Source organism: Hibiscus syriacus, unplaced genomic scaffold, assembly GCF_006381635.1.
Source record: "Hibiscus syriacus cultivar Baekdansim isolate YM2019G1 unplaced genomic scaffold, ASM638163v2 tig00110864_pilon, whole genome shotgun sequence".
NCBI lineage: Eukaryota > Viridiplantae > Streptophyta > Magnoliopsida > Malvales > Malvaceae > Hibiscus > Hibiscus syriacus.
Window position 1 is genome coordinate 2,765,573 of NW_024062893.1, and position 10,071 is coordinate 2,775,643.

Sequence of the window (10,071 nt, forward strand, 5' to 3'; positions counted from 1 at the left end):
TTTAAATTTACAAATATATTTTATTTTATCTTAATTTTAAAATATTATAAGAATAAAATATAAATATTTAAGTTAAGGTAAGAATGAATTTTTTAAGTTAATAAAAATTAAAATATATTTTTAAGTTAAAATAAGAATAAAATATATATTTTTAATATTAAGATTTTAATTTAATTTAATATGTGAATTTAGGTTAAGATATATAGAATAATAAGAAATTTAGACTAGTATGCAATATATATAGCATATGTATTCCAATTCATACCAAAAGGTTTGCTTGGTTTAATAGTTACATAATTGCTTTAGCTTTTAAAGGACCTAGATCAGATAAACCTACAGTCCTATTTAATTTTTATATATATATATAAGATACGTTGATCAAATATATAATTTTATTAATTTTAACTGTTACACCATTTTTAGTATTTTCATGGAAAGGAACTCTCCATCTCCAACATATTCTGTTAGGAGAGTGGAGCTATTCTGGCATATGTAGCATGCATAGACAGAGCAACAAAGACTCGCTAACTCCATTGTTATAGACCGCAACCATGAAGGCTGCATATAATTCCAAGTAAATAAAAAGTAAAAGGAATTAATCGACTATATTTGTCCTCTTGCGTATGCACAGAGTTTTCATTTTGAAAAACTTAGAATAGAAGTGTCTCTATAAATGCATTAGAGCATTGACGCAACACTCAAAACTTGACTTCTTATTTCTTAAAAAAAACGTTAGTTTAAAATTATAAGTAAAATTACTTTAAAACTGTTCTGTGCAATGCAAAGATTAAATAAGGTCAAATTTTTCTGAAAACAACTGCCAAGCCTTTCAGAAGTTCTGTTATTCTAGCAGTGGAGAGGGACACCAGAGATTTCCAACCAAGTCACCCTTTCCATCTGGTTCAGCGACTCAAACCATGGATTGATTTTCGAGAGTATTTCCTTCAAATACGACCATTGAAGATCCTCTAGAAACAGGTACAGTTCTTCATCCTCGATAGTTCATAGAAATGTTTTACCCGCAATTCTCTGAACTTTTATCTCCCCTAGACCCCACTTATGTAGTCTATCTTCTATGCTTGAGACGCTGCAAACTGACCACATGGTTCCTATCAGACTCCTCCTCAAAGACCAAATATCTTCCTCTTCAACGTGGCCAAGAATCCTTTTGTTTCCAGAGCCTGCCTGCTTGAGTTTTTCCCCTCTTCTTCTCTGCTACCTCTATCCTTGCAACCTCTAGCAATGGTTTCTTCCCTGTCGAGACTATTGAGACATGCTTTGCAAACGACACTGATATTCTGTAGTTATTTATCTTCAGCCCATTCAATCTCTTTACCATTCTTTCCGCTTGCATCCCACAATCCGTTCTTACGAAAGCGAATCTCGTCCCTCTTCTACTTTTGTTCGCAATGAATACACTCAAGACTTTGTCTTGTCTTCCAAACAACTGCCAAAGCCCCTTCCAATGCAGTTCCGGTGGGAGATTATGAACGAACAGAGATACTATCTTAACTCTCGATATACCTTGGCCCTGATCGTTAATCTTCTTCCTCCAGTCTATGGTTGTCATCTAAAAATCGATAATAAATGTAAAAAGAAAAGTCAAAAGTAGAGAACAAATATAGTTTATCCCCTCCTATCTTTGCAAGGGAATTCATAGAGCATCTCAACTCCTGTACACATGATTATAGAGATTTATTTAATAGATATGATGGTATTTTAGCATCCTAATCAATAATTTTATTTTTAGCTGTATTGAAAATCATAACAAAGGCATATTAATGTTTAAACTGTCCTAAGAAAATGTCGGAACAAATCTAACAAAAACCAATAAGTTTCTTCTAATATTCTTTTAACCTCTCTAATATTAATAAAAAAAACTCCCAAATTTAGTATTCTTTTCTTTTGCAATTTCCTAGGGTTTACATTTTTCTTTCTCAAATCCTAGAATAATAATAAAAGTCATTTTTCTTCGCATGGGATGTTTATGATTCAAAAATGGAATCAAATCAAACTTAGTTAGCTACATTTCCCTTGTTATTGTCGTTGTTGTTAATGTTGTTGTCGCCTTTATTATCATCGTTCAATGGGAAGTTGCATATCAGCGCCCAAAAAACTAGTAGGTATAATATCAAAGAAATATCATTATAATTGCAAGTCGAAATCGAAGACCAACTCGAAACATGCACGTTTCGGTCATGAAGGTGGACGGAGATCGGTAAACCTACGCACTAGGGTTTTGAAGGACTCGTCGGGAAGCAACATCTTTGCAAAGTACAAGATCGGGGAAGAGTTAGGAAGAGGTGAGTTCGGGGTGACGAGCAAATGTTTCGATTTAAAAACGGGAGAAGCTTTCGCGTGCAAGAAGATATCAAAGGCGAGGCTGCGGGCGGAGATCGACATCGAAGATGTAAGGAGAGAAGTTGAGATCATGAAACGTTTGCCTAAGCATCCAAATATTGTTGCCTTTAGGGAAGCATATGAAGATAAAGAATATGTATATCTTGTAATGGAGCTTTGCCATGGGGGTGAACTTTTTGATAGAATTGTCGCTAAAGGTCATTATACGGAACGAGCCGCCGTTAGAGTTGTGAAAACCATTTTAGATATTATAAAGGTAATATCACTAATCCATGGTTTTAATATGATAAATGTCCCCACACGATTTAAAATTTACTACACTTTATTTTTACAAGAGGTATGGCACTTTTTATATTTAAAAATCTTTTAAAAAAAGAGAGAGTGGGTAAATTAACTTTTAGTTTCTTATACTTGTATTTTTTTTAATCTATTTTCACCCCTAAGAAGCCATAAACATAGATAATTGAAAATTGTATAGTTTAATTATTAATATTTTTATTTGTTTTTAAAGATTAAGGTCAAATTGACAGAAACTGTAAATGTAGGAGACTATAAAAAGTTATTTTACCTTTTCTGTAACTGTCAGATCAACAATTAATTGTACAATTAGACAGAAGTTAAGGAAGGACCAAGATTTTAAATCTAAAAATAGTGCAAGGACTCAATTTCACAAAAATAAGAAGTAAAATTTAAATTTTATAATAACACATGTACCTTTGACATATTTAAACCGTTAACCAATCAATCTAATTCTTTTTTGTTTTCTAGAATTTTCTTCTTTTCCGTCGTCTTTACTGTGAGATTTTAATGGCGGATTAAACATCAAAGATATAATTTAAACCTAAAATGACCTTGTTTGGGTCATTTTATTTTATTTTATTTTTTATTTTTAAATTCATATATTCTTCCTAACAAAATTAAAAGTTTCGATGTAAATTACTGAATATGTGCATGTGAGTTTTATATGTAAATTTTGGTTCTTTCTTGGCTTACAAAATAATTAGTTTTCGGTTCATAAAATAATGTAGATTTAAAATGTCAATTGTACATTTTGTTTCTTCCAGCTTGTTAATTAAGTCAATATATACAATTTTTTATTTATTATAGAATGAACTAGCATTGAAATGGGAAAAATGTAATTTTTTTCATAAATGTAATTATTTTTAAATGTAAAGTAAGAAATTAACATAAATTCCGAGTACTAAATATATCTATAGTAGATTTCATAGATATGTGCAATTAATTTAATATTATCTGTTGCAGGTATGCCATGAACATGGAGTGGTACATAGGGATTTAAAACCAGAGAATTTCTTGTTGGCAGATGGAAGTGAAAGTGCCCCAATCAAAGCAATTGATTTTGGCCTTTCCATATTCCATAAACCAGGTACAATCTCCATCTTAATTGATTTTTAATCATCTTTAGAAGGGTAAATATTATATTCGGATTCAAAGGTTTGTTTCATTTATTCCATTAAGAAAATAAAAAATCATAAACAAATGAAATGAGTACATTGAAATCGGATCATCAAATTAAATAAAGTCAAAATCGAATCGAATTAAATCAAATAAACCGAATGTGATCGGTATTAAATGGCAGGTCAGCAGTTCAATGACGTTGTAGGAAGTCCTTATTATATGGCTCCAGAGGTTTTAAGAAGAAACTATGGCAAAGAAGTTGATATTTGGAGTGCTGGTGTTATCCTCTATATCTTGCTTTGTGGAGTTCCTCCCTTTTGGGCCGGTAATTATAATTTTCTGATTCAATTGTTAAAATTTTAATCCTAAAAAATATATAAAATTATATAATATTAAATTAATGTAAATAAATCCTTAATCCATATATATATATATATATATATATAATCGTCAGACGAGTGAAAATAAACGATTTAGATTAACAGTAGGAAATGATAAGATATTCATTGAACAAAACAACGAATTAATCTCAATATTCTAATTTCACTCATTCAACGGTAACTATATGTAAAACTAAAAGAAATTTACATTGTGTAAATAAATCCGAACCTTTTATGTATATTATTAACATCAACATCATTAAAATTTTCGAACACTTGTTAATCTGTGCTATTTTAACACATTTTTATTTAAAAAAATATACTAAATATCTAAGTCATACATGAATCCGAATAATATATATAAAAAATATTGTAGATTGTGAAGAAGGCATTGCAAGAGCAATAATAAGAGGAAAAATAGATTTTCAAAGGGATCCTTGGCCAAAAGTATCGAGTGAAGCAAAGGATCTAGTTAGGAGAATGCTGGATCAAAATCCTCAAAATCGGATAACTGTTCAGCAAGCTTTCGGTATGTTCATTATTATGGTATTATCTTACATCCACTAAATCTTACTTAATGTTGATAATCGTGATGTGTATGATATGAAGAACATCCATGGATCCAAAACTTGGAAAATGCTCGAAATGTGAATCTCGGGGAACACGTAAGAACAAGGATTAAGCAATTCTCATTGATGAACAAGTTCAAGAAGGAAGTTCTTAGGGTAAGAAATCGAGTTTTTTTAGGGTCAAGTTGAAAATTTTGATTTCTTGCTGGCCCTTATATTGAGATGTAAACAACTTGCAGGTGGTGGCAGACAACTTGCCAAATGAACAAGTCGATTCAATTACAGAGACGTTCAATATGATGGACACCGATGAAAACGGGAACTTAACGTTCGAGGAGCTTAGAGATGGACTTCACAAAATCGGACATTCTCTCGATGATCCTGATGTTCAGATGTTAATGGATGCTGTAAGTTCATTTATTTAAAGTGATTTGAATATTATCTGAATCCGTAAAAACAACGATACGCAGGCAGACATCGACGGGAACGGAATGCTGAGCCCCGAGGAGTTTGTAGTAATGATAGTTCACCTGAAACGGATCGACGGCAACGACGAGCTTCTGTCTCAAGCCTTCACTGTGTTTGACAAGAACCAAAGTGGTTACATCGAAGTGGAAGAGCTGCAAGAAGCTTTAGGGCACGACAATCTTCATCAACAGCTTATCAAAGACATCATGAACGATGTCGATAAAGACAAGGTATTCATTTCAATGTGTATACATCTAGCATACTACTGCTCGAATTTAGATATGTAGTTAAATCTCGAGATTTGATGTAATTTGAAAACATTGATTTTGTAGGATGGACGAATCAGTTACGAGGAGTTTAAGGAAATGATGGTAACGGGGATGGACTGGAAAATGGCTTCTCGACAATATTCGAGAGCTATGCTAAATGCTGTCAGCATGAAAATATTAAGGCAATCTGACCAATTAAAATGACATGCATGCATGTATAGGAAACTCGGATTGAGAGGTTTCACTACTATTTTTTATTATTTCAATTTTCCAACAAGATGAAAGAGGGTTATTGTATATTTATTATTGGGAAATTGTGAGAAATTTTCAATGCATTTAAATTTTATAAATGTTTAATTCCAAAATAATTACGTAAAGTGTACCATATTTTATTTATCTAATTTTTTTAACGTTGGTATTTCACTTTTTATCCATGTATCTAAAATATTTTTTTATTGAAGTATGTATCTAAAGTATACATTTTTTTTTCATAAATCAAGTGATCTCAATGATTAAAGGGATGATTATTATTCCTGGAGGTCTCAAATTCAAGTATAATGCCCGCAGGAGTGTTTGAGCATTCATTATCAAATGATTATGAGTGTTTTAAATATATAGTATCTTGTAACCACCTCAAACTAATCAAATTCATGTATCAACTTTTAGGCACCTAAATGAAAAAGATGTATATTTTAGACACTTACTTTAACAAAATAATAATAATTTAAGCTCCTATATGAAAAAAGGTTAATATTTTAGATACATACTTTGACAAAAAAATTCTTTAGGTACTTCAATAAAAAATATGATATATTATAAATGTTTATTTTTTAAAATAAACATTTATATAAAAGAAATGACAAACTATACTAGATATTACGGAACTTTAATTTTTGTATTGGATTTTCCAATAAACTATAAATGGATACTATTGTAGCACTCAACTTTAGCTTTTTCACCTTTTTGTCCACCGCTGAAAATCGTCACTCATTGATGTCTTTTGTAGTTACCCTAAACGTTGATGAACTCGCATTATCATCCTTTACTACTTTATCGGTTTATATTTTTCTAAAATTTCTTTAAAAGTCATGAAATTAAAAACTCAATTTTTTTGGGATTTGCGGTGTTTATTAAAAAATACGAATGGTTAAAAGTATTATTCCGAGAAGATAAACATCATACCTCAAAACTAATATCATCATACAGTCATCGAAGGAGATCATAGTATTAGAAAATCAAAAATTTACATGATTTTTTTATCGATTTTTAATGGTTTCATGGAAAACCAATATAAGTAGAAGAAAGGGAGTGAAATACGAAGATTTTTTATATCAATCTTGTCTCGCAAATAACGACAATTGACTGCCAACGATACCCAAAAAGTTCAATGTCCAAAATTAAAGTGTTTTAAAGTTAAGTGTATGATTCGATACATAAATTAAATGGTTTATATAATCCTAAAAATGACATCATTTAATGACATTGTTTTGACCATGTAATCATATTGATGAAAACAGACGTCTATCTTCTCAATGTATAATTGTATGTAAAACTAAAATTTAGTCCTACAACTATATCAATTTATGTTTAGTGATAAAATTAATAAAAAAAAATTAAGTTTTGTGGTATACGGTATAAATTACATGTAAACTCTATCGAACAATCGAAATATGTCAAAATAGGGTAAATTGAATTTTAAAAATTTTATGGTGGAAAGATAAATCTCAGTAGACAAATATATTTGCACGAATAAGTTCTAACTAAAAAATAACACTCGATCAATATTGATGATAAATGCTTACTTTAGTTAATATTTTACTTTTAAATTACTCCTTAATCATTGATTTTTGTGGCATATTTGTTCATTTTAATTCATTTTCTGTACAGGACGTAAGATTCTGGAAATTGCATAAAAAGGACACAATTCTGCAGTTTTTTTCATTTTCGGAATCAAAGCTGGCCGAAATTCGGATTTGAATTAAACTCAAGTTTAGGTTAATATTTTAAATATTGTATTTTATCTTTGTATTTTAGTTTTAATATTTTAATTAAGTTTTAGGATATTATTTTTATATTTTATATTTGTTTTAGGTATTTTAGTTTAAATATGTTTTAGTGTTTTAATTAGGATTTAAGATGTTTTAGTTTGTTTTTAGGAATTTGAAGGCTATAAATACCCTGTAAGGGCGAGCTTAGAAACATATTTCTCTCTTTTGAGAATAAAATATTCTTTTCCTCTCTAGCTTTCTTTCTATTTTCGTATACTTTTCTATTATGCTAAGTATGACTTTGATCATGCTTAACTAATTCTCTTTCAAGCCGACGGCTAAAGCGAATGCTCAATTCCAAACGTGAGAATTGTAAGGTACTTAAATCGCTTCGGATTTTCTCTCTGTTTTATGAGCTTACTTTTCAAATCAAAACGATTTCGACATTGGTCCAGATATTGTTATGTAACATGTTTGAAGAAGGATTTGTTTATTGAAGCATATTCAACTTCCCGAGAACACACTTAGCAAAATTGTTTGCTAAGAGGAAACTGAGATCAGAATCAGTTGTTATTGAAATAACACAATCCGAGTTGGCAGAGAAGAATTGTTCTTGCAATAACCGACGTGAATCTTGAAGTAAAAATCTGTTTCGATGATCTGAGGAATATGAGACAAAGCTGAATTCTGAGGCTGCTTTCACATTAATTTTCTCTTTATTTCAATCTCTTTAATTTGTTTATTTAATTATTTTTTCTTTTATTTAATTATTATCTTTTATTTTAAAAAACAACTTTTAAAAATCCCCTTTTATATTTATTACTATTAATGTAGACACCCGTTTTTGACTGGACTTAAAAAATATTATAAATATTAATTATAATTATTATTAATTAATTACATGTTTTGCAGGCCCTCATCAAGCCCAATATTACAAGTTCCCTACAACTCAGACCCAACCCAGTGACCATTACCCCAGCCGTTGTTCAAGTTACTCATTCCCATCAGTGCATGAGCCAATCACCAAGCTAAGTCACTGCCGACAATCATGCCACCATTGAAGCTGATACTGCACGAATTATCAAGAAAAAAAATCAATCAGCCATTGAAAATATCATTATTTTTACCTAAACACATCATCATCCTACCAAACACAAGGAAATCAAACAAAAGGACACGGGACTTTCGGTGAAATGAAAGAAAAATGAGAGGATGAAAAAAGTAGCAAAAACCAGGAAAAGGAGTCCTGATCTTGATCTTTAAAAAGCAGTAATACCATTCGAGGAAGGGGAACGGAAAAAAAGGCACTCACTACAGAGATCATCAACACAGGGGGTTCATCAACAACCATTCGAACAGGAAATACGGTTCAAGAAGAGAGCAAACCAAAAAAATCAAGGGGAGGAAATCGATCGAAAAAAGAGAAATCATTTGTAACTAGGGTATTCTGAAGCCCACAAAAACAGTGTGGAGGGATCATTCCCTATATTTTTCGAAAGTAATAGCAAGTGATGAAGGTGATTTGTAGCCAAGTCACTGCCGACAATCATGCCACCATTGAATTTGATACTGCACGAATTATCAAGAAAAAAATCAATCAGCCATTGAAAATATCATTATTTTTACCTAAACACATCATCATCCTACCAAACACAAGGAAATCAAACAAAAGGACACGAGACTTTCGGTGAAATGAAAGAAAAATGAGAGGATGAAAAAAAGCAAAAACCAAGAAAAGGGGTCCTGATCTTGATCTTTAAAAAGCAGTAATACCATTCGAGGAAGGGGAAGGAAAAAAAAGGCACTTACTACAGAGATCATCAACACAGGGGGTTCATCAACAACCATTAGAATAGGAAATACGGTTCAAGAAGAGAGCAAACCGAAAAAATCAAGGAGAGGAAATCGATCGAAAAAAGAGAAATCATTTGTAACCAGGGTATTCTGAAGCCCACAAACACGGTGTGTAGGGATCATTCCCTATATTTTTCGAAAGTAATAGCAAGTGATGAAGGTGATTTGTAGCCAAGTCACTGCCGACAATCATGCCACCATTGAAGTTGATACTGCATGAATTATCAAGAAAAAAATCAATCAGCCATTGAAAATATCATTATTTTTACCTAAACACATCAGCATCCTACCAAACACAAGGAAATCAAACAAAAGGACACGGGACTTTCGGTGAAATGAAAGAAAAATGAGAGGATGAAAAAAGTAGCAAAAACCAGGAAAAGGGGTCCTGATCTTGATCTTTAAAAAGCAGTAATACCATTCGAGGAAGGGGAACGAAAAAAAAGGCACTCACTACAGAGATCATCAACACAGGGGGTTCATAAACAACCATTCGAATAGGAAATACGATTCAAGAAGAGAGCAAACCGAAAAAATCAAGGGGAGGAAATCGATCGAAAAAAGAGAAATCATTTGTAACCAGGGTATTCTGAAGCCCACAAACACAGTGTGTAGGGATCATTCCCTATATTTTTCGAAAGTAATAGCAAGTGATGAAGGTGATTTTCATACTCATTTTCCTTTTAGTGTGATGTGTGGGTATGCTTTTGGTTTTGAAATGAACTAAATGAACAGAAGTATGGATTTTCATAAATAACATTAT

General features: G+C 31.4%; 1 protein-coding gene across 1 annotated transcript; it reads left to right on the forward strand.

Annotated features, from left to right (window-relative positions):
• Positions 1–2,086: 2,086 nt before the first annotated feature.
• LOC120143806 (calcium-dependent protein kinase 24-like) lies at positions 2,087–5,670 on the forward strand. Its single transcript, XM_039158037.1, has 8 exons — positions 2,087–2,617; positions 3,625–3,748; positions 3,962–4,105; positions 4,537–4,689; positions 4,770–4,885; positions 4,969–5,136; positions 5,200–5,427; positions 5,530–5,670. The coding sequence occupies exons 1-8, from the start codon at positions 2,087–2,089 to the stop codon at positions 5,668–5,670; spliced, it is 1,605 nt and encodes a 534-aa protein (XP_039013968.1).
• The last annotated feature ends 4,401 nt before the right edge of the window (positions 5,671–10,071 follow it).